Source organism: Cryptosporidium ubiquitum (assembly GCF_001865345.1).
Source record: "Cryptosporidium ubiquitum isolate 39726 chromosome Unknown contig_16, whole genome shotgun sequence".
Taxonomy (NCBI): domain Eukaryota; phylum Apicomplexa; class Conoidasida; order Eucoccidiorida; family Cryptosporidiidae; genus Cryptosporidium; species Cryptosporidium ubiquitum.
In genome coordinates, this window is record NW_021639815.1 from 77,317 (window position 1) to 101,715 (window position 24,399).

The 24,399-nt window shown below is 29.5% G+C and overlaps 12 protein-coding genes across 12 annotated transcripts; 6 read left to right on the forward strand and 6 right to left on the reverse strand.

The window, feature by feature from the left end:
- Positions 1 to 45: 45 nt before the first annotated feature.
- cubi_01073 (diacylglycerol kinase) lies at positions 46 to 2,790 on the reverse strand (the record flags this gene model as incomplete). Its single annotated transcript, XM_029018085.1, has 1 exon — positions 46 to 2,790. The coding sequence occupies one exon, from the start codon at positions 2,788 to 2,790 to the stop codon at positions 46 to 48; it is 2,745 nt and encodes a 914-aa protein (XP_028875422.1).
- Positions 2,791 to 3,194: 404 nt separating this feature from the next.
- cubi_01074 (uncharacterized protein) lies at positions 3,195 to 4,499 on the forward strand (the record flags this gene model as incomplete). The annotated part of the gene is made up of 1 exon (XM_029018086.1): positions 3,195 to 4,499. The coding sequence occupies one exon, from the start codon at positions 3,195 to 3,197 to the stop codon at positions 4,497 to 4,499; it is 1,305 nt and encodes a 434-aa protein (XP_028875423.1).
- A 36-nt stretch (positions 4,500 to 4,535) lies between these two features.
- cubi_01075 (uncharacterized protein) lies at positions 4,536 to 9,917 on the reverse strand (the record flags this gene model as incomplete). The annotated part of the gene is made up of 1 exon (XM_029018087.1): positions 4,536 to 9,917. The coding sequence occupies one exon, from the start codon at positions 9,915 to 9,917 to the stop codon at positions 4,536 to 4,538; it is 5,382 nt and encodes a 1,793-aa protein (XP_028875424.1).
- A 191-nt stretch (positions 9,918 to 10,108) lies between these two features.
- Positions 10,109 to 10,717, forward strand: cubi_01076 (uncharacterized protein; the record flags this gene model as incomplete). The annotated part of the gene is made up of 1 exon (XM_029018088.1): positions 10,109 to 10,717. One exon carries the CDS (start codon positions 10,109 to 10,111, stop codon positions 10,715 to 10,717), a length of 609 nt encoding a protein of 202 aa, XP_028875425.1.
- Positions 10,718 to 10,776: 59 nt separating this feature from the next.
- cubi_01077 (uncharacterized protein) lies at positions 10,777 to 11,345 on the reverse strand (the record flags this gene model as incomplete). The annotated part of the gene is made up of 3 exons (XM_029018089.1): positions 10,777 to 11,122; positions 11,170 to 11,279; positions 11,331 to 11,345. The coding sequence occupies 3 exons, from the start codon at positions 11,343 to 11,345 to the stop codon at positions 10,777 to 10,779; spliced, it is 471 nt and encodes a 156-aa protein (XP_028875426.1).
- Positions 11,346 to 11,417: 72 nt separating this feature from the next.
- Positions 11,418 to 11,939, forward strand: cubi_01078 (uncharacterized protein; the record flags this gene model as incomplete). The annotated part of the gene is made up of 1 exon (XM_029018090.1): positions 11,418 to 11,939. The coding sequence occupies one exon, from the start codon at positions 11,418 to 11,420 to the stop codon at positions 11,937 to 11,939; it is 522 nt and encodes a 173-aa protein (XP_028875427.1).
- A 78-nt stretch (positions 11,940 to 12,017) lies between these two features.
- On the reverse strand, positions 12,018 to 13,916 carry cubi_01079 (DnaJ domain-containing protein; the record flags this gene model as incomplete). Its single annotated transcript, XM_029018091.1, has 1 exon — positions 12,018 to 13,916. The coding sequence occupies one exon, from the start codon at positions 13,914 to 13,916 to the stop codon at positions 12,018 to 12,020; it is 1,899 nt and encodes a 632-aa protein (XP_028875428.1).
- A 75-nt stretch (positions 13,917 to 13,991) lies between these two features.
- On the forward strand, positions 13,992 to 14,712 carry cubi_01080 (trafficking protein particle complex subunit 6b; the record flags this gene model as incomplete). The annotated part of the gene is made up of 4 exons (XM_029018092.1): positions 13,992 to 14,233; positions 14,376 to 14,394; positions 14,440 to 14,632; positions 14,675 to 14,712. The coding sequence occupies 4 exons, from the start codon at positions 13,992 to 13,994 to the stop codon at positions 14,710 to 14,712; spliced, it is 492 nt and encodes a 163-aa protein (XP_028875429.1).
- A 222-nt stretch (positions 14,713 to 14,934) lies between these two features.
- cubi_01081 (uncharacterized protein) lies at positions 14,935 to 17,499 on the forward strand (the record flags this gene model as incomplete). Its single annotated transcript, XM_029018093.1, has 1 exon — positions 14,935 to 17,499. One exon carries the CDS (start codon positions 14,935 to 14,937, stop codon positions 17,497 to 17,499), a length of 2,565 nt encoding a protein of 854 aa, XP_028875430.1.
- Positions 17,500 to 17,523: 24 nt separating this feature from the next.
- cubi_01082 (topoisomerase VIA) lies at positions 17,524 to 18,921 on the reverse strand (the record flags this gene model as incomplete). The annotated part of the gene is made up of 6 exons (XM_029018094.1): positions 17,524 to 17,667; positions 17,821 to 17,882; positions 17,933 to 18,023; positions 18,067 to 18,134; positions 18,177 to 18,362; positions 18,777 to 18,921. 6 exons carry the CDS (start codon positions 18,919 to 18,921, stop codon positions 17,524 to 17,526), a joined length of 696 nt encoding a protein of 231 aa, XP_028875431.1.
- A 190-nt stretch (positions 18,922 to 19,111) lies between these two features.
- cubi_01083 (calcium transporting ATPase) lies at positions 19,112 to 22,651 on the forward strand (the record flags this gene model as incomplete). Its single annotated transcript, XM_029018095.1, has 1 exon — positions 19,112 to 22,651. One exon carries the CDS (start codon positions 19,112 to 19,114, stop codon positions 22,649 to 22,651), a length of 3,540 nt encoding a protein of 1,179 aa, XP_028875432.1.
- A 23-nt stretch (positions 22,652 to 22,674) lies between these two features.
- Positions 22,675 to 24,309, reverse strand: cubi_01084 (Krox-like protein; the record flags this gene model as incomplete). The annotated part of the gene is made up of 1 exon (XM_029018096.1): positions 22,675 to 24,309. One exon carries the CDS (start codon positions 24,307 to 24,309, stop codon positions 22,675 to 22,677), a length of 1,635 nt encoding a protein of 544 aa, XP_028875433.1.
- Between the last annotated feature and the right edge of the window lie 90 nt (positions 24,310 to 24,399).

The following is a 24,399-nucleotide window of genomic DNA, read 5'->3' on the forward strand; positions in this document are numbered from 1 at the left end:
AGTGACTTATAAATAATAAACTATAGAGAACTAAGAAATTAATAATTAATTTTCCTGAATTATCTGTTCTGTTATCCATGCTTTCTGGTCAGTATTGATGATTTTTTTTTGCACTGCTTGCTCCAGAGCATTCTGCACTGAAAGTGATAATGCATTCTCAATTTTCTCCGAGCAAATGACTGGAATCTTTCCAGACAGTTCAATAATAAGTTTGCACTTATTTATTATTCTAGGCTCTCCATCAACTTGGAAAGGGAGTTGTCTAGGAATATATATGACTATATTACTACCTTGACACAATTTGATTGGCTCTGTGAGCCCTACTTGTAGCTGGGTTAAATGGAAAAGTGATCTAATACCTACAACCTCTATTAATCCATCATCAATCTTTTGCGCGTGGAAATTGCTAATTCCTAACTTAATGTGTTCATCGTTTATTTCCGAGTCATTTAATTGGGGAAATTGGCCTTGTTTGAAAGCTTTAGAAAACCAGGATTTAAGTAAATTTGTCGATTTTCTTCTTCCCTCTCTCAATTTTAATTCTGTATTGCAAGCTTCATCATATTCTGAAAATTCCGAATCTGAGCAAGACAGGTAGCCTGAGTTCTTAAAATTATCCACCGAAAATGACATTGATCTATCGGACAAACCTTTCCCTATCTTCCTACTAGTTAAAGTGGTGGTTCTTCTAATAATACTTGAATCTCTATTTTTAAATGACTTTTTAGAAATTTGATTCGAAATTTTCCAAAGGTTAACTCCTCCAGAAAAACTAGGAATATTACAAATAACGAGGCCTTCAAGCCTGTTCTCTCTTGGGTGAAAATGACTATTAATTTCAGTGACAGTTTTTTTATTTATTTCGCAATATATTAATGAGCTTCCAAGCCCAAATATATCAGCAACACGAGATAAGAACCAATTAATATATTTTTTAATTATAGACTTATAAATGATTAACAAATTATAATATGTTTGGAAATAGTTATTTTCATTCAATAATCTAACCCCCAATGAGTTAATTGACTCTTCACTTTTGCTTAGAAACGAACTTCCTACATGATTCGAAATAGTTACCTCTCTCCCATCACAAAATATTTTTAAGCCATCTAATTGAATACTTTTGTTAAAGAAATCCCTAAATCCTACTTCACCATAAACTAGCTGATTTCCAAGTCTGCTCTTGAAATGTTGAGGATATGCTTCTCTTAAGTTATGAAACTTTAATGCAATTCGTGCAGCAATTCCAATATCTAAATAATTGATAAATGTAGATGAAAACAACATATGATGATAGTCATTACTATTATTGGTATCTTCGTTCTTTAAATCCCATGCAGTGCATGTCCAAATATCCATCTGCTTAATATTGGAAGTACATATTTTTTTTAAAAAGTTGAGAATATCACCGTTAAATGTAACATCCCATCCCAAAGTTCTACTCAAATCATTTCCTGTTCCTAGTGGAAGCACTGCAATTGGAGGAAGATTATTTGAATTTACTCCATAAATCTCTCTGCATCTATCTATAACCCATCTTACTGTGCCGTCCCCTCCGCATACAAGAATCATCAATTTTTTCACCTCTGCGAGGTGTTTGAATAAATATAATGCTTCGTCTGGGCCCTTTGAATTTTGAATATCGACTATTTGAATTGGGTTCAAATAAATATATAGATTCTTTATTAACCCTTGCCCGAGATGCCCACCAGATTTAGTATTAACGAAAACAAGTAAAGGTTTTCCCAAATTAGCATTTATAAAATCATCAAAAAACCTTAATTTTTTTTTGATCAAATTAGATTTGTGAAAAATCTGAATATAATGAGAAACGCTCTTTCTATTTGAAGAATTCGTTAAGTTAGCTTGAATAATATTCTCAATAGGAGTAGAATTTAACTGATTTATTTTACCACCAATTAGATTACTTGAATTAAAATTATTTTTATCCTCTTTATCAAAAATAGAGGGTTTAGTATTCACTGTTGAATTTTCACCCTTTTCTAAGCTATATAGTTCAAAAACAAAAGAATTTGGTGGTAAAATAATGTATTTGAGAGTTCCTAAGTCACACTGCTGTTGATTAATTTTTTTATTCTCAGCACATTCATCATGGTATGTTCGATTACACCAAATACATTTTTGCCCATATAAACCAAACGGAGAAAAACATACAGTTCTACATAAAGAGCAAATTGCTCCTGAGTGTAAATTGCCCTTCAACAGCACGTGATAGTGAATTTTTTGTTGAAAGGTTACGCCATCAAAATTATCAGACGCATTATTACTTGAAGAGTTTTTATTGTTAAATTTAATATATGAGCCACTTTTTATTAAATAGTTTGAAGAGCATTCATCCTTACAATATTCAGAGTCTGACTGCATTATACAGTGCATATGGGAAATGCGTTTACAAATTGAACATTGCCATCCTTCATAGTTTCTCATGAGTAAAAAACGTTTTTTTATTATTCCAGAGCACTTTGTACAATATTTGGGATATTCAGGTGTTTCATATAAAACCCAGTTATGCCTTAATTTAATGTGCCTTAATATACTGTTATTATTATTATTTCTTTGTAAATAAAATAACACGACTATTGTTGTAATAGAGGCAATGAATGTAGTAAAGATAATAAAATACCAATAACCTCCTGTCAACGTAAATAAATGATTCTTTATAATATTTAGTGCGATTTTTATCACGTTTAATGCCTCACGGAAAGGAATGAATTTATTTATAATTTCAATGAGTGAAAAGTAAAATTCATATTTTGAGTTTATTAACATTATTTTAAACATAAAAATCGTATTCGATCCAAATAACAAATATTTAAACAGTTAAAGCAAAAGTAACTCTCCAAGCTTTACATATTGTGCAAATAATAATTTAACAGAAGATGTGCGGTGTATGACTGTGGAGCGGTACAGAATTTTTTTCTCAGTATTGCATTAGAAAAATAGAGGAATCAAGAAAAAAATATGAATATCATTTGAAATCTAAAGTAGATACAAATAATGAGCAGTAATTTTTAAATACAAATTATTACCAATTTCTTTTTAATTAATTTGTAACAATTGAATTATTGTATTTCAAAATTGGTAATATATTTTATTTGGATCTTATTTATTTTATGGCGCTATATTGTCACTTCTGACTTTTAAAATTATTATTTATTGAATATTATGGAAAAATGAATTATTTATATTCAGGTGATAATTTTGGTACGATTAAAGAGTATAATATTACAAAAATTCTTAATTCTGATGAGTTATCTACTGATTCAATCACCAAATATTCAAGTAAACCAATAAAGAGAACTACATTTATTTATACTAACAAGTTTATTCTTAATGAAAAAAATCAATCGAAGAATATGCTCATTGGATATTCCGACGGCAAAATAGATATAATTTTAACTCCGTTAAATAATGACTCAAATATTCCAATAATTTCATTTATTGTTAATGGTGAAGTAATTTTTATACATGATATTACCCTTAATTATCCAAATGAATCAGAAAAAGGAAATAAAGTTATTGTTACAATAACAGGATCAAAAAAATTGTATTTACTTAGATTGCCACAGATTAATGAAGGTCACCCATATTTTCAATCAACAATTGACTTGGATGTTAACTATGAAGACGCCTGCTCGATTTATACGGATTTCATTATTGAAAAATTTGAACTCCCATGCACTAATCTCAAATGTGTTGCATATAATAACACAAAAAATTGCATTGCATTTGGTGGTTATGAATCGGATATTAAGATAATTCGTTTAGATACCTTGGAATTAGCATGGAGTTCAAAAAATATACAAAAAAATATGCTTAAGCATAGAATGCCAATCGATGTTACAAAATTGACGTTCATACAGGAAGATCCAGAAATATTATTATGTGGTACAGGTTACGGTGAAATTCGTCTTTATGCTCCTCAATTACAAAGACGACCTATTATTAATTATGTAATTTGGGAGGAGAAATTACCAGTTACAAGTTTAGAAATTATTAAAAAATGGTCAAAGTTGAAATCAAATAAAAATTCACATGGATCGGTATTTGCTGTTGGCAATAATAAAGGTTCAGCATTACTTTTAAAAATTTCAGATACTCAAGTTGATAATCACAAAAATTTGAATTTTTTAATGGAAAATCGTGGTTCTGCATTAAATAAGAAAAATATAGTTCCATTAATTCGAGAATGTGTACCATTTAATATTTCTATTCAGCAATCCGAAAAAAATAAACTAAACATTAGGAGTAATCATAGAATTGAAATATCTACTATAGGAAGTTTTAAAGGTATAATGGGTGGGATTACAGCAATGAGCTATTTTAAATTAAATACACAGGGAGAGCATAGAGACAGCATATTTCTTGCAATTGGTGGACTAGGACGATATGTTTATATATTTGAAGTTAAAAAAAGGAGATTAGTTAAGAAAATTTTTACATCACAAAAGACAACATTCATTAATATTTTAGAATAGCTATATACAAATTTTATTTGTTTTATTTTCTAGTCATTAATTGTTAGCAGTACTAATAACTTTTCTCTCTACCAATTTAATCTCAAAAAAATGTTGTTTTTCAGCAAACAAAAAAGCATAGAACTTTGATAATAATTTTTGGTATATGAAGCCAGAAAGCTCATTTAGTCTTACATCATATAAAAAATTATTAACTGCTGAGTTAAGATAATTCTGAACAAAACCGTTTGAAATTTCGTCTTCAATTTCAATTCTAATGCGATCAAAATTAATATAATAAAATTTATCAAATAGTTTTGAAAGAATCTTAAACATGTATTTACCAGAAATATGAGAATATCTCAAAATATTATTTTCTGAAGCAACAATTTCAGCAACAATATTATGGGACTTTAAGGCAAATAATTGTGGAATTAAATGATTAATTATTTTCTTTTTATAAATTAATAAAGTCTTGAAAAATACTCCAATAACTGCCAATTCTTCACTATCACTATAGTTAATATTTAATATTTTGCATATACGTTTTCCAAAAAGAGCCAAAGAATGATCCTCTTTTTTTGTATTTATTAATACTGGAATTATTAAATTTGAAAATAAACGAGTTCCCAAAAATACATAAGAAGCAGAATTTAAAATAATATTAAAGCAACAGATTAATTCACGAATATTATAGCAAGGAAGTTTGTAATACTTACTTGCCAAAACCTCTTCCATACGAGCATATGTTATACTAATTAATGCATGCTTTCTGAAAGGTGAATTCAGTCCAATAAATAAATTGTTTTTGTTACGGTCAAAGAATAGTTTCTGATCGTTGGAATCTATTAATGTCTCACCAAAAATAAACCAATAATTAAAGAATTGTATTTCTACCATACTAGTAGATATGAAAGTTACCATATTTAATGTAAATTCAGAAACAATCTTTTTATAAAAAATAATATGGTCAATTAAGATTTCATTATTCGAACTTCTTGCTTGAAAGTGCTCATCCATTAATGAAATATTGACTTTGTTCAGCACATATATATAATACAGAAGTAGATACAGAATTTCAAGAATGAATGAACAATTTAATTTTTTTGAATGTTGATTTAATGTCAAATTGGAAATACCACCTAAAAACTTGGCCAGATCGGAACAATAAATATGGATATTTATTTTCATCAACAAAGCATTAATGCTAATAATTAATTGGTTAGTAAGCTTATTTAGTAATAAAATATCAAATAAGTTTCTAGATACCAATTCGATTGAAAATATGATAACTAAATAATAATTATTTTCCATATTCTTCAAAATACTATTATACAAGTTAAAAATAAAATCATAAAAATCAACGCCATAACTAGAAAATATATTTGAATCCGCTTTTTCAAATATTGATTTTATAAAATCTGATAAATCTGTCGAGCTATTATGTTTGATTTTATTTAATTCACTTAAATGAGATGTAATCGACTCGCTCAAAAGTTCAAAAAAGTTTATTTTAAGTGGCCTTAGTATATTAAGTATTAAGATGTCAATATTATTATAATCAGAATCCATAAATAAATCTAAAACAAATATAAGAATTTGATTATATGGGACCGTTTGAAGTCCATTAGTCCTGTTCTCAAAATTAGGAAAAAATAGTGTAAATTTTGTCGTTAATATTAATGTATTTAAATATGTAAATAATTTTCTTTTTTCTTGATCATTATAACTGCTATCTTTTGCTAAATGACTAATGATTAGTGCGATAATCTCTAATTTTTGCTTATCGTTTGGTAACATCCCGACAAATTTAATTGTGTAATCAACATTTTCTGACAAATTTCTGAATAGATCATTTAATATTAGAGAAATACAATTACCATTTAGTGTAATTAGACTTTTGTATAATTTAATAGGAAACTTTTTATTTATAAAAAAAATATAATTTAATAATTTATAAGAAAATGAAGATAGCAAATTTTTATTTATAAATTTAATGAATTTTGATATTAACCAATAATTACTCCAAACCTTTGAAAAGTCAAATAAATCAACAAAACATTTTTTGCCAGTAACAACCTGTCTAATTATTGAAGTTTTGTATTTTGGTAAAAGTTTGTAAATTTTTGTGAATGCTTTAAATTGATTATTGTCTATTATAAATGAAATTTTATCAGTTATTTTGCTGTTAAATGAAAGATTTTTTAGAACTAACAAATGTGTTGATATAAACAAATGTCTAATACTTTCTTGCTCCAGGCTCTGAATGAAAATCTGTAATATTGTTTTATAATAATACATAGGGTAATTCATAAAAGCTTTAATGTGATGGCTGGTTATAACTGGTATTTTAATTTCATGATTTCTATCTATAAAGTTCTTAGTAAGAGTGTAAATTTCGAGATATGAAAATAATAAATTAGGTTTTTGGGTCAAATTATTTTTACTATAAATCTGATCTATTTTGTTTATTAATGGCACAATGTCATTAAACGGTAAAACATTTAGGAGAAGTTTCCATCTTTCCAGAGAAACATTTGCATTATATTCAGTTAAGTAAATTGGAAGATCACTTTCATAATCCAATAACTTTGATACGCTAACTTTAGTTGATTTAAGGCAACGAACTTTATTAATAACTTTAATATAGTTACAAATTGTTGAAATAATTAAAAATAAGGATTGAATTGAACGTATTGTGTCGGGAATTAAATCTTTAACCGATAGAATAGAAATTAATGAGAAGCAAACCAGAATTTTAATTCTCTGATTAATATTCACTGAATTTATGATTAATTTAGATTTATAACCATTATTAAAAAGTAAATCGGTTGAACAACAAATAAGTAAATCATATTTATTAATTTCCTTTATAAGTAAATTTGAATACTTTACCTTTGATTTAATATATTTATTATTGAGGAATAAATCGAATATTGTTACATTTGAATCTTGATTATCATAATAAAATCTGTTTAAAAAGCATTTTTCAAGATTGTCTTGAATCAGTTTTTTATTGAATTTGACTGTTTTTCTATGTGTTGGGGTGCATTTATAATTTAAAAATAAACTTAAACAATTTATCCGAGAATCAGATAATATAATTTTTTCAATATTATTTAATAAGGAATTATTTTCATTGGAGATTCCACTAATATCTTTACTATTTTTTAATAAGTAGTATGAAAGTTCAACAATTTCATCGTTTATACAATCCTTACTTGAAACAGAGTCGAATAAAATCTTGATTGCAAGATTATAGAAACCGTAAACTAGTAAAGTTGATATTTGAAGCCTAATTAAATTGTTCCAAATTATTTTATCTTCATCTGTAAATAGAAATTTTTTAAATAAGAATTGAAGTTTATCCCAAATTATTGACTTATTACTGATAATTGCCAAAGAAGGATTAGAAAGGAATAAATTAACAAGTATGTTTTCTTTTTTATCTTCTAAAATAACTGAATTAGGATGATAATATATAAATTCAAAATTATTACAATGTCTTGAGTATATCACTTTTTCTAACTCTGATTCAGAACAAACTTTGAATATTGAATTGATTTCTGTTTTTTTTGGAGAAAATTTGATTAGTTCGTTAATGATATTTGAAATGTAAATATTTTCACTTATTGACCTAAATTGAGAGTTTAATATTCTGTTTTCTAGCACGATTTCTTTACTTAATATATTAGCAAATCTTGAAAAGTTATATAAAGGTTCCTCAGAATATCTGCAGTATATATGATTAAATAATTTTAAAAAAAGATTCTTGAATTCATGCTCATTAATGGAGGTGATATTTTCCTTTATGTGATACATTAAATCTCGAGTTATTATTTCAATTTTTGAATCCTCTGTAATTAATATTTTTTCTAATAAATAAAACAACAAATTTATTAAACTTCCTAATGGATAAGTTGGAAGTTTTATTGAGTTTATTATTATTTTATAAAGAGAGATAATTGCATTTAGTGCATCAGTTGTATAAAAAGTTGGAAGTTTAGTGATTAAATTAATTAGAAAGCATTCTGCATTGAATGGATTGTATAAAATTTTATGTATATCATAAATAGTTATTTCTTTGATTATCTTTATTGGTAGTTCTCTGCATATGTCAATAAACAACTGATGTTTCTCAATTGATTCGATTGAAAAAAATATATTGTTTAGCCAGTTTCTGAAGCTTTGAATTGATTTTTGGCCCTGATATAAGACTGACACGTTTTTACAAAAAGGGCAACAAATATAATCAGATGAGTGTTGATCATCTATTTTCAAAATTGAAGAGTTTAACTCTCGAACAATTAGATCTTTCTTAAGGTGTTTAATTATTATTGCACTTTTGGGTGTGCATTCATAAATTTCATCTACGTACTCTTGTATTTCCAACGCATTTACGTTCAACAGTGGTGATTCTCTGCCATTAATACATAACAAAATAAATTGAATTACTCTGATCGGACATGTTATGTATCTCTTTGTTAAATGTTTTGTTAATTTACTATTTTTAATAAGTATTTTGGAAATTTTGCAAAAAAAATCAACTGTAATGTCATCCTTTACATCAAATAAATAATCTATCACTGCCTCTTCTAAAGAAGTATTAGCATTCAATAATAAAGAATTCTTCAAATTATTTTCACATTTGTAACTAAAGTTAGTATTTTTACAATAAAATTGTTTAAAATAACCTGAAGAACTGTATTTTTGAACCAAGGGCTGACATTTTAATATTTTTGTAGATTTTAAGTTATCTTTACTTAATTGTTTATCATAAAGTGAGTTCAAATATGAAATGCTATAATAGCTTCCAAATAAAGTTGAAAGTAAACTACTCAGTTCTGAGTACGAAGAATCCAAAAATTGTTCTATTACCATTTTAAATCTATTTATGGGCGAATTAAGAATAAAATTTACTGGGTCTAATAATATTTGCTTGCAAGATTTTGTATTTTTTTCAATAAATATACGATACTGCTCAAGAATGGAGTAAAAAGAATAAAGCATTAAAATAGAATCATAGTGAGAAACTAAATATTTTTTTTGTAAATCGCTTAGCAATGCACCTTGATTTAAAATTTCAAAGCCCAGATGCTGTATCATAAATGTTAAAAACGGAAATGCAAATTCATTAATACTTAATGTATTTTTTACTATATGAAAACAACGTTCAATAGACCATTGAGAAATACTTTCTACTGAATCATAAAATATATTTTGTTCATTATTGAATAAGGTGTTATTTTCGTCAAAACTACTTCCATTTTTTATACTTGTTGGTTTAGGAATAATATGCTTATATTTATCGATATGAAATGTTTCTGGAATAGAACTTAGGATTAATTTCCAATATTTTCTAAGTTCTGGGTCATTAATCAATGAGCTTAGATCATCAATTCTGCATTCTGCAGCAGCTAAAACTGCTGCTCCAAACATTATGTATTAATTGAATTAGATTGCGAATTGAATAGTGGGGGTATTATATATATGTATATAATATATATTAACCCGCAAAAATGCAACTTCAATTGTCAGGGAAAATAATATTATAATATCACTTTTACCGCTAGTTTAGTTTGACCATTTACTAATTTGAACTTCCTAAAGATAGGAGGATAGAAATAAATATGAATGCTTATACTGAGGTATTTCAAGCAAACAACTTGGATCTAGCAAAGCAATTTTTGTCTGAGGATTATGAAATTTCAGGAGAACTTTTTTGGTCCTTGCTATTTTGGAAGATGCCCGAATTATTTTTTTTATCAGTTTGTAAATCGACGCAAATTTCAAGGGAATTACTTTCTAATTCGCTAAATAAAATGATTTCAAATGATTTTGACAATACATTTGACTCAATTATATTAATTTTGGCAAAACTTAGTGATTTATTAGAGATACAAGCTGTAAAGCCTAACGAATCTTACTCTCCAAATATTGCTGTTCCAAATCTACAAAAAATTGTCTTTCTCTATTCCACCATTATTTACACAATATTCCCATATATTAATGAAGAACTATGTTCAAGAGAATCCCAAAAAATCCAACTTCTATCAATACTTAATAAAACAAAAAAAACAATAAGCAATTTTAACCTGATTTATAAAGATTTCGATAGAATAATTAAAAAAGTTAGCCAATTAAATGAAATCAAATACGGACTACTTAAAGGGGTACTAAGTGGAATTACAAACCAAATTACACAGGTACCTATAATTCAACAATTAACACTTGAATAAGTATTAGTAATGATTGGCATTTTTTGAGCATTGATAATACTATTCGATTTTTTTTTGCATTAGTTATTTGTCATTACTTCTTCTTGTGACTCTTTTACGCATCTTTGCACCATTTTATAGTATTCTAATTTATTTTCAATATAGAGTTGGGCAGCCTCTGCATTTGCAGGGGAGTTGGGGTTGGGGTCATTTAATAACGATTGAATGCAGGTAAGAATCGAGCAAATATCAAGAACGGGGCTCCAATGTTGTTGCAAAATATCCAAACATATATTTCCATTATTATATACATTTGGATGGAAAACTTTTGTCACAAATTTGATTTTAGGAGCTTTGTTAGGATATTCCTCGGTGAATTGAATATCTAACTTAAATATCCCACCCTCCCAAATAGTTCCTTCAGGCCTAAAATAATTATTTCATATCAAGATACCTAAGGTTGTGAAACTAACCCAAAAATTACAGCATCCCAATGTAGCATTTCATCATCAATAGGTGTTCCACAAATACCATGTGGTGGATTATTTGAAAGTTTTGCAAAGTCTCTTAAAAGCCTACGCTTCTATCGTTTATATAGTGAAAAAAGTTAATTAAATGCAATAATTAAACCTACAGCTTGAAAAGACATTTTTATCATTAATGTTTAACTTGCTCATAATTCCGCGGTCTTGTGAACATTCTTCACATTTTTCTCATTAAAATGGATTCTTTCTTCTCAAGAATAAATATTATATTTTGTTCATTCATTATTTCGTTGGCATGTTGTGCAGCTGGGAATTTTGCATCCTCATTTATCTACAGGGAATTACCAATAGGGAACGCCGATTTACACTCTACTTTGGATTTGGGAATTAGTCCTTACTTAAGGAATGATCAAGCAAACATTGCGCTCAATATTGATACCGAACTTTCTAGTTCTTTGAACTGGAATACAAATCAGATTTTTACTTTTATATATGTAAGCTATGAAAATAAACACCAAAATAATTACGTGACCATTTGGGATGATATTTTTTCAAAAGATAAAAATAAAACGAGCTTTTCAATAAAAGGAGTAATAAATAAATACCCAATAAGGGACATTGGAAGAAACCTAAGAAGTAAAACTATAAATCTTAATATTGGATTTTGTTATATGCCAGTTGTGGGAAACATTAAATATCACCATTTAAAAATGTCTAACAGAAAAAAATTACCTGGAAATTATTTTCAATATAAATAATTGCAAAAAATGGTTCAATTTTCAACATTATTTCTAAATAACATAAACTATCAATCAAATTCCTAGGCTATTGAGTAATTATTTGTTGGTAGATATTTTAATTTCTTTTTTAAAGAAGTAAATTGAAGTTGTAATAATAAAAATATACAAAATATTCCTCAATTTCAGTAGTGCGGAAACCATCTGAAAGAAAGAGAGCTCTTCAGAACTACCAAAAAGACAATTCCTGTACAAATTATTGCTATTATAATTTGTACAAACTTGAGGTAGTCTAGTCCAGAAGATTTCTTCTTCAAAGACCTTTTGGTAAACGTCGGTTAATGCTTCTAGAATAGAAAACCTGTCTCCATCAAAATCAATTAGTAGAAAGCCCGAATTAGTTACGTTACGTGTTAGCTCCATAAAACCTTTGATTTTAGACATGCTTGGGATTCCACTAACTTTGCTTGACAAGGTAACTTGAATGGGCTGAATAAAAAGTTCCCCAATATCTTCGTCAACTTCTTCATCAATGCCATTACTTGTATTTTCAGAATTTCTTTTTAGCTTAATATAATCTTGACGAGAAATATTTAATGCTTGAATAACTTCTTGATTTTGAACTTGGCCATCTTCTAATTTGTCATGTATAATCATTAAACAAATTATCCGATTTAAACTGTTGGACTCACATAAATTTTTAGCATTGTTACTATCAACAAAAGGTACATAAATTTGCTGCAAGTAAAGCAATGAATGTTCTAATTTTTGTGTTAATGATGTAAAATTATTGGCAAGGCTCAATATATGGTCATTTATAAACCTAGTTTGCAAAACATGTTCATTTGAATGGTCCCCAAGTGGAATTACAAACCTTGGTATTAACTCTGTATTATCAACAATTTGTGGAAATGCAACCAAGTATGGCTTACTAGTCTCTATACCCCATTTGTAAAGCGTAGTAGTTTTTTTGCTGTTATGAAAATATGCAAATTCGAAAGTTGAACTCCACTTTAACGCAGATGAACGAATTAATAACGTTGGAAAAGGTTTGTTAGAAACAATTAATATCTTTGGTTTGTACGCATTATTTTTTTTAATCCATGTCTGCATTGATTTTTCTGAGTTTAATAGACTCAAAGTTATTGGGAAAGAGTTAGAGAGAAACTCGAGAAAAGATTCTAAACTTGGATCATAAATTTGAGAATATATTTCATATGGGTACCCATTTGTTATAATAAAAATGGCAGGAAATACTTTGACATTTAATGGTAACTTTTTTAATAGTAGGCTTTCTTTTTTGGCGTGAATTCTACCAAATCTGTAATATTTCCCCATTTCTTCAATAGATTCTTCCCAAATGGAAGAAAAATAGTGGCAAAGTTCATCATGATCTGTGTAAACTTGTATGACCCACGAATTAGTTGTCTGAAAGGTAACGAGATCATCAAAGTTATCTGATGTTAAAGTAACTGCCGCTGAAGGAATTATTTCAATCTCACCACCTTGTGTAGTATCGTAAATTTGTCTTTTTTCATCATCACCCAATATTTCATATGCTTTTGAAATGTCTCTAAACTTTTCCAAGCATGGTTCGCAATCGGGATTTTTGTCAGGGTGCCATACCAAACTAAGCTTTCTGAATGCCTTTCTGATTTCTGAGTTAGATGATTTCTTCGATACACCCAAGACTTCGTAATAATTCCTCTGATTTTCGTTTTTGTTTAATTTCCCATGAACGCTATAAAACTCCTCCCCTGCTCTTAAAATAACTGTAAAGACGAATACAGCCAGAATTAACAAGATCACCGATAAATTAATTAATGCTTCCTTAACTTCTGCCCACCTGAAACTTTGAAAGTAAGCTACTAAAGAATTTGGAGATGATCGAAAATTGTCTAGGTTATTGTCCAAAACAGCACTCGAATTTCCAATGCTAACATTTCTTTGTAATGCAGAATTTAATTCTTGTTTACGGTTACTTTTTTTCTTCCCCATTTTTTAAAAAAAATAATCTATACAAAAACGATAAAATAATAATACCGCAAAAAAATAAAATTATTTTGATTTATCATGGAAGAAAGCAATCAAGTTTCACTTTCTCTTTTGACTTTTTTGAGATATGAGTATTTAAATTATTGTATTAACAAATCATCAGAATTAATTACAGATGAAAAGAACTTTCAACAAGAAAATGATTCCAAAAAATTATCAATAAGTGGAATACAAGTCTATAAAGATTCGTTAATACGGGAACTTTCTATGTCAACCCTAGAAGAATCCGGTTTTTATTTAGGGATCAGATTGGTTGAAAGGTTAGTCGCATTGATGTTCACTGAAAAACCACATATGTCTTAGATTGTCAGTATTCCGCCACAGAATTTATGATCAAAAGGAAATAATTAAATTTATTTGTAAAGATCTATGGAACTTCATATTTCTTAAACAAGCAGATAGGCTCAAAACTAATAGAAGAGTAAGTTGCTATTTTGATCAATTTTATTAAGAAACACATTTTCAGGGTGGTTATGCAATATTAGACAACGAACTCATGTGGCTTTCGAAATTGCCAAGTTCAATTAACATAAGTTCTAGGAAAGTGCAATTTGAACCAGCGATCAACGTTATTATTGTTTGTGGAATTATTAGAGGCGCGTTACAACATTTAGGGCTTACATGTTCGGTAGCAGCAGAAGTTAGCAAAATTCCCTCTTGTAAGTTGAAAGTGCATTAATTTAACTCTAATATAGTTTTAGGCACGTTTCAAATACGTGTATATGCCCCATCAAAATAAATTGGCAAGGGTTACTAAATTTGTTGTACAAAAAATACTACATTATTTTTTTAAATGTAATTCTTTACCCCACATTTTCATGTGGAAGAAATACCAGCGCCATAAAACGAGCGGTCAACAAAAATTTATACTAACAAATAACTTTTATTTTTTTGATTCGAAAATGAAATGATATGTTTTTTTAAATAAATAACTTATTGATATGCAAGATTGTACGCTTTGATGCATATAACTGGAATAAAAGGTAACTCTATTACGCCATTGAGGCAACCCTTTGAAACTTTTGTTACTGGAAATGACGAAACATACAAGAGTGTTGAAAGATGGAGGTCAAAATATTACTCATCCAATGATGACTATTTGTCTCCATCATTTTTGGATGACACATGCTCATTATCTTCTTCACCAATATTTCATGATGAGACTCCAAACACTGTCATAAGTACTCCAGTTACTTCTCCATGTAATAGAAACAAAAATTCAAGAAAGGTTCGAGTTTCAATTGATTCCGTACACACTAATCCTAATGAGAATACGCCAACAAACAATTTAGATTATAAGAGGTCTGCCTCCGTCAGTACCTCAATACTCACTCCTTTATCGGCGAAAATTGCTGTTCATGACAAAGAAGGGTTTTTGATACCCGATCTACCGGGAACGTCAAGGAGGAGGAGTTATAGAAGTCATAAAAGAAATGATGTATCAGAAAGCTATAGTAACTACCTATCATCAGACCCTGTACACATTACAATGCCTCCTAGGCTAGGGCTACCTTCACAAACTCCACTAAATATGAGAGATCAGTATAGGAAGTCCCCTCTGCCAGTTGTATCTGCAAATCTGGACTATAGAACTGTTTATATGGGTGATAAACTAGCAACAAGGGCAAGAGATTTGAGGAGAAATTATGTTGCATCCCCTCTTGAGGCTTCTTCGCTTTATCAAAATAATTATGAATATGCTCATTCTTATTCAGAAGATCCAACGATTTATGAAGAAGATTTAATCTTACACCATGGTGAGATACTCAGAAATAGATATTCAAAGCTGCACAGAGCTCGATCCAGTGCAAGCCATGTGGGAAATGATCTTAGGAGTAGATCATTGTCATCTTATTACTCTGAGAGCACATCTAGAAAAACTTTCTCTCCAGAATATAGAAGTAACTCTGTAATAAATAATCATCGTCATTCAGTTTTTGGGAGTTTGAGGTCAAATAACAAAAGACGTAGATTAGGAAGTTATATTGCTAATCAAAATGATATTTTACAACAACATATTCAACTGATTGACAAGTCTTTAGAAAGATATTCAAATAATGATTTTGTTCATGTTGAAAATGGAGTGCTTGATTCTCCAGATAGTAATAAAAATTGCGCACACGAGTCAAGCAGTCTGGCCGAAAGTAGATTTAGTCTTTCAAGCGAACTAAACTTAAATATTGAAGAAAGATTGATTAAAGCAGCTTCAAGAACAAGCAATGAGCCAAAACCAGGTATTATAAATTCTCAAATATTAAGCGATTCAGAGTCGATAAATAGCCCGGGGAAAAATATGAGAAAATCAAATTTGCAAGATAATTCACAACCCACAGACAAAGATATTCCATTTGATTTGGCATTTGAGACTTCTCAAGCAAACGAGTATGAAGAACCAGGAGTTCAGGATTCGTCTATTCTAGCAATTCCAAATGCGTCAAAAGGTCTTTCACCTGCTGGATCTAATTCTAGTTTAGATGAAGTTGTGCCACATCCTATACCCAACTCATCCGAAACACTCAGCCAGGATGTTAATGACCTATCCTCTGCAATTGACTCATTTACTAACGATAATAATTTTGCTGAGAATAAGCTTGATAAGAGTAACAATGTAAAAACTAAAAAGATCAGAGCAAATAATCACAAGAAACATACTAGAGGTAAGACAGTAAATCGAAGGCGTCACATTGATTATCATATACCAATTGATCAAGTCAAACCGCCTTCTGGTTCAAATACGAAGCAACTCTTAGATGAGCCTTCAAACTTCGAGAACTCGTCTAGAAGATATCCAAAGAGACTAAGAACAGCTCCCCTTAAATGGTACCTGGGTGAAAGGTTGGAATATCAGCGCGATGAAAGGAATGAACTTGGCTACACAATTGCCGCGATACATAAAGTTGCAAACCCAAAGATGCTTCCCAATGAACGCGGAAGTATTCATCCCAACGTCGAAACCGTTGCCAATAAATTCCCTCGTGAATCCAATACAGATCAACACGAAATTTGTGAAACAAACAGCGCAGGTGCTTGCCCCACTAAATCAAGGCGTAAAAGCGAAAATTTGAACATTTCGAAGAAGATTAAATCTAAAGAGAAGTTTTCCCCAGAGGAAAATAAAGATAAATCTAATGCTGTTGTACTCAAAGATTGCGATACAAACGAGGAATTCTCTATGATATCTGTTTTTGACAGAAGTAAACTATGTTGGGCAGATGTAGAGTATACTGCAGGTAAACCATACAACGTTGCTCTTTCTTTTATATCTAGTCAAGCAACTTGTTGCGAAATATGCCTTCCTCCTCTAACTGAGAAGGGGCTTGACGAAAGCCAAGATAATTACATACTTGGACATGTTTATATGGCTCCTGATAGTAAATCACTACAGATCATGATAAGTGACAATAATGTTTACAATATTGGTATTGGTGACTGGTTCTTAATACCTGACAACACTAACTACAATTTCAGCAACGTTTCTGATCAATCAGAAATTTATATATCTTTGTACGTTATTAAGGATAGTTAATTTCGATAATTTATTATTTCGTTCTCATATCCACGATCTTTTAAGTATTTTGCCTGGCAAATAAATGTTTACTAAATAATCACTAGAAATGGATTGGAACGCCTCTAGTTCGCATTTGTAAACATTATCATTCATTAGCTTACATTGTTGGCAAAGCATTTCACATTCCTATTATTGTTATTTTTTGTTCACATATAATTTTGTGGCTTACCTTTATTATCGGATCTCCTATTAATGATTTCAAGATGGATCTATCTTTATCTGAAAGAACAATCCTAGTCTAAGAAAGTTTATTGCTACTTTTCAAGCTTTTTAACTTACATCAGATGGTAAAAGCTTTGTATCTTCATACTGTATCCCCAAATAATAAATACTCGGGCAAGCTAAAAAATTTAAAGCATATACTTATATTTAATAAGATTAGGTAACGTACCTGCCATTTGTGATTCAAAATTATTTGAACCTCTAACATATGTTAAATATATATTTATACCATGTGGATCAAAGTCTCCCAAATACAAAGCCTATTGGAACTAATGGAAATGATGAAAATAAACGAAAACTTACTGTAATTCCAGACTTATGTATAATATCAGATACTAATTTCCTAGTTGAGATATCTGGAAAACCCTTACCTATTTTGAATCAATTTAAACTAAAGATTTTGTTTTGCATACCTGTAATTATTAAACAAGGAATCCTGTTATAAACCTCCCTTTCCATTAAATATTGAAATATTGATGCTTTTTCAATTACTAATAAATACTTTACGTTTGTCTTTATTATATATTTACTGTCGTTTGGATCAAATATATCTGTGATTGTTGCTCCTGATGCACCAAGTTCTTCGACATCTAATAAGTCTGAATTCTAAGGAAATAATTTGAAATTATCAGCATTTAAAGTCTTACTTTGTAAATTAATTTGATCCTTCCTCCGATCATTCCTTTTGGAGAAGGAAATAATCCAAATGACATTCTTGGTGTTTTCAAAATTTCTGAAAAACCTAAAAAATTTAAGTTTATTTTCATTATTATATTGGTTTTAATTACCTTGTACTATTCTATTTACTTGAGATTGATTCTTTAAAAAAAACAATTAAATAAAAAAAATTTATTGTTCAGTACTTACCTTAAAAAGCCAACTATTATGATAGTATAGTTCTCTTAACGTCAACTTTCGCCCTCTTTTCTGTGCGCTATGTAGAACATTTGCAATAGAAATAACTTATCAAATAAGTTCATTTATTGAATTTTTAAGAAAAAAAGTCAGCTTACTCTTTGCAATATTAATTATATCGTATTTTCTTTTTGATGGCTTAATTACATATTTATCGATCTGAAAAGAATCAATCCAATTTAGCGGATTAAAAGATATGGGCTTTCCCAAATTCAATAAAACAATATTTTCTATTAAGTTCATTTCAAAGTTTCGTACACACAAGTAGCGGAATACGAAATTTAATTTCAATCTTAAGTATTCATATATATATAACTAATTCAATACATTTGATTTTTTTCCTGGCGATTTTTTTATCTTGAAAATCTAATAATCGGAGCGGTTTACCGCTATTCAAGAGTTAATATTTATATTATAATTATAAGAAATTATCATGGTAAAAATAACCAATATTGAAAATGGAAGGACCATTATATTGAATAATAAAAATGAGGATAGTTTTGTTCATTCATTTAAAAAACTAAATGTTATTAAAACAGCAAGATATTCTCTTTTATTTTTTTTGCCAAAAAATCTATATGATCAATTTAACAATGTGGCAAATATCTACTTTTTGGCAATAGGAATTATGCAAATGGTACCTTCAATATCATCATCTGGTGGGATACCTACGATAGCTCTTCCCTTAATATGTATGTTATGCTTTTCTGCAGCACAAGCAGCATACGAAGATTGGAAAAGACATAAAGCGGACTCAGAAATAAATAACCTCCCGACATATGCATATGACCCAATTAAAGGTAATTTTGTGGTCACAAAATGGGGTAAATTAAAGAATGGTGATCTTGTGATTGTAAAAAATAGGGAAATTTTCCCTGCCGATATGGTATTACTTGCCTCTAGTCAAAACGATAATCGAGTATTTGTTGAAACTGCCTCAATGGATGGTGAAACCAACTTAAAGCTTCGAGAAAGCCCTAGAATACTTTTTAATAATGGTATTAGAAATATTAGCGATATTCTAACTATTTTTAATGGTAAAATCTATTGTGGGGATCCAAATGACCATCCAAAAAAAATTGATATTAATTTAAAGTTTTCATTGAAAAAGTCCGGTAGCAATGAAAAGGAACTGAGTTTTTCTTGCAATTCATCAAATATGTTGTTACGCGGATGTAAACTAAGGAACACTTCATGGGCACTCGGTGTTGTGGCATACACTGGTCACGAAACCAAAATTTATCAGAGCAGCTTTAGATCAGCACCACATAAAATGAGTAATGTACAATCACTATACAACCAAGTAACTGTTGCATCATTCATTTTCTTATTGTTCATTTGTCTTTCTTTTGGAATTATTGTAGCTTGTATAGATTATTTTGGAGGGTCAGAATGGTCGAAAAGGTTTATTCCAATTGGGAGATTGGAACCTAATGAAAGTGTGTTAAAGGCTTCAATAATTACTTTTTTTACTTGGATTATTGTTCTTGCAAATCTTATACCAATTGGAATGTTTTTTTACTTAGTTATTTCTAAAGTTTCGCAAGCAATCATTATCGCTTCAGATTCTAGATTAACAAGTCAGAATTCTACTGTAGTAAGGAATTCAGACTTAAATGACGAATTAGGTCAGATATCCTACATTTGTACCGACAAAACAGGCACATTAACGAGAAATTACATGGAATTCAAAACTGTGTGTGTTAATGGAAATGTCTATGGAAGCAATCATCACGAGATGAAGCAGGATATAAATCAATGTAACAATGGTCATACTGAAAAACAAAAAATAACCCCACATGTTGATATGGAAGATGAAGCATTAAGGAAAAAATTAAAAGAAGGTAGGCAGGAAGAAATCGAAATATTATTAAATTTTGCTCTTAACCATACAGTTTTAATACAAGAAAATGAAGGCGTTGATATTGATGAACCACCACTTTACTCGGCAAGTTCAACCGATGAAGAAGCACTTGTATTGGCTTCACATCATTTTGGAATATCATTGGTTTCTCAAAATTGTTCAAAAAGCACAATTAAATTTTCTGGGATAGGAACTACTCAAACTTCTGTTGAGTTCGAGACATTATTAAGATTGGAATTTGATCATAAGAGAAAAAGAAGTTCTGTGTTAGTAAAATTCCCAAAAAAAATTTTTAGTTACGAGTCAAGTGACTCAGAGGGCTATAGGTATATTTTATTTTCTAAAGGTTCAGAATCAGCAATAAAAGAATGTTGTCTTAATCAGGAAAATTCAGGTAAAACTGATAAAACTTTCGAATTCGCGACAGAATTTGCTACTCATGGCTACAGAACACTGTGCTTCGCAAAAAAAGAACTTGAAGAAGATGATGTTATTGATATTCTAAAAAGTTTTAAGCAGAGTAATAATATGAATTCAGAAGAAGTTAGAAAATTCTTTGAAAGCAACTTAACTCTACAGGGATGCTCTGGAATTGAAGATATTTTACAATACCGTGCACAAGAAACAATAGAATCATTCATAGTTTCAGGTATTAAAGTTTGGATGCTTACAGGTGATAGACAAGAAACTGCAATAAATATTGCAGTTAGGGTCGGGATTATTTCAAATGAAATGGAAGTTGTTATTTTTGATGAAAATGAACTTAATTCATTTTCAAATACTCCAATCAAAGAATCCTTCTGTCATAAATCAAGCTTATTCGATAGAGAAAATAATCTATTTAATTTTTCGAATATTGTATTAGTAATTGATTCTCAAATATTAGAAAAGGCTCTCACTGTTGATGAAGCTAGATTTGCAAAAATTGCAACAAAATGTTCATCCGTAGTTTTCTCCAGAGTAACACCTCAGCAGAAAGCACAAGTTGTTAAATTAATCCAAGAATTTACAAAGCAAAGGGTTTTGGCGATCGGAGATGGTGGTAATGATTGCACTATGTTACAAACTGCAAATGTTGGTGTTGGAATTCATGGCTCAGAAGGTATGCAGGCATATAATGTATCCGATTTTGGTATTTCCCAGTTTTGCCATCTTCAGCCTTTAGTTCTTATACATGGGAGGTTATGCTATAGAAGAACATCTATTTTGGTATTGTATAATCTTTACAAATGTTTTACATTAAATATCGTGAGCGTTTATTTTGGGTTCGCATCACTTTTCACTGGGTCAAAATTGTTTTTTGAATTACTGTTTCAACTTTATAACTTTCTATATACTTCAATACCTCCCATAATTTTTGCGACATTTGATTCAGATATTCCCATTACATTGCCATATGACTACCATGAACCACTTTATTTATTAGGTATAACCAAACCATTTTTCTCGTTAGAAATATTTGGAATTTGGTCCTTAAATGCCGTTTTCCATGCTGCAATATCATTATTCATTCCTTACTTTATTTTGGGTGGCAATAACCCTATATCTAATGATGGATATGTTCCAGATTTTTGGATTACAGGACTAGCAGTTTACACTAATGTTGTAATAGTCGTAAATACTAAAATATTACTTGAAGCTTTTACTTCATGGAGCCTTGTTTTATTTTCAATAATATTATGTGCGTTTCTATTTTTCCTATCAATTTTGTCATTCCCTCGTATTTTCCATATACCAGAATTGGAATTAGCTGCTAGAAGAGCAATTATTACCCCAATGTTTATTATTACTGTTGCTATCACAATTACACTAACTATTACATTAGACTGGATAGTAAAAATATACAAAAGAAGTTTATATCCCGATACATCCCACATATTACAGAATAAATGGTATAAAATATACAAAAAGAAATATGAGTCTCACAGACAACTACTTCTAAAACACTTATCACTTAATTGGCTCGAGTCTATGAGAAGAATGAAAAGAAAAAAATCAGAATTCGAGCAAATTCAAGTTAGAAAAAAATCATCTGATATAATTGGATATGCATTTAACTATCCAGATGTTAATGTAAGTCAGCTATTCCTATCAAACAAAACTACATAAATTCACTTGTCGAGCTATTAAAATTAATTAAACGAATGTGTGTTACTTTTTGAATAAGTGTTCCCCAATAGGTATTCCTTATCAAATTCACTTTTAATAAACTTAGATTTGTCTATAACTTTTCTTTCTTGCTTAAAATAATTGCTAGTTGCCTTAATTTCTAAGTACTCTTTTAAAATGTTACGACCCCCTAATCCCCAAACTTCAATATCAGCAACACTAAATTTATTGATTTCTGTTGTTGATTCGTCGTTCTCTTCAGAATAAGGGGTTCCTAACAACAAACAACTATTTCTTTTACCAGATTTATCATTAGGCCAATACAGCATACCAGTGTTGTATGTAAGATCACTTTTCATACATGTTCCAGCACCAAGTGTTGAATCAAGCCACAGTCTTGAATATTCCGGTTCTCCTCCAAACCCTATTCCTTTTGGAGAAAAATCATACTTCGTATTAATATACATAAAATTTCTTCCTTTACCAGATTGTCCAATTATAGAAAATATTGGTCTGAGAGATATTAAAAAACATGTTTCGTCACCACAATACTTTCCATTGCCTTCTTTCCAATCTCCTGTACAAACCGCACCAAATATGCAGTTGTCAGTAGTCCTGATCAGCAATAAAACATGAGAAGAATATCCTTCGATTAAAGATACTAGTCTATGCAAGCTTAGTCCATGCTTCCAGCTTGCATATAATAAATTCCATGGCTGAAAAAGAGTTAGGCATTCTCCGCCAGACGTTTCCCCAAAATACTGGCAACGTAAAATACAGCAATGTTCAGTTGAGAGTATACGGCTATTATCATCAATCCAACAGTTCAACTTAAAGAGATTTTGTGAGCAAGTGCATCTACCACTTGGGCAATTCTTTTGGCAGTCTCTCTTTTCATAGTTTTCAATGCTATGAGATTGTTTGGATTCACTTTGGATAATGTTACTATCTCCAGAAAATGTGTTTTGAACATTGTTTGGATGTGAAATCATGCCAAAATGAACTCTGATTGCTAGTTTCATAAAAAAAGTAAAAAGAGGGAGACATTCCTGAATAAACTCTGAAATTGAATCAATCGATGATATGTTTGAATAGCTAATAGCCGTTTTTTTTTTATAATAATCCTGAACAATAGATTCGAAATCCAAACAAGATCCAAGTGAACTCAAGTAATGTCTTTCATTGTCATACGATTCTAAAAATGTTAAAGAGTCGCTTGAGTCACACAAAAGAAAATTTATCTCAAAATAAACTATAGAAAGTATTATCCTGAGTAAATCTAATTCATCTGATATATGCAATATTATATACTCGGAAATTATGTTTATTATTCCTCTTTTGTTACAATACAAAATAGAATTCATGAATTTTATAAAATCAATTAAATTTATCTTCCCGAGGTCATCTTTGCAGTAGAAATCAAATAAATCCAAATAAAATCTCTGAAGAATAACAGGAAACCGATTTTTTATTAAATTTAGATCAATGTTAAAATCTTTCTTTATATTTTCCACCTTCAAGTCATTAATTCCAAATATGTTACCTATTTTTCTTATTTCTGCGTGATCTAAATCACACCAGGAATAGTTATTGCATATTCCACCGATATTTCTGCTTCCAAGTAATTTGTCTTCTTCAGTGCTTTTAATATTACCCATAATCAGCGATATTAAGTGGGTATTGTAATCCTTAATAAATTAATTTGTAACCAACTACCGCCCGTATGTTAGACATGCTCGAACGTAATC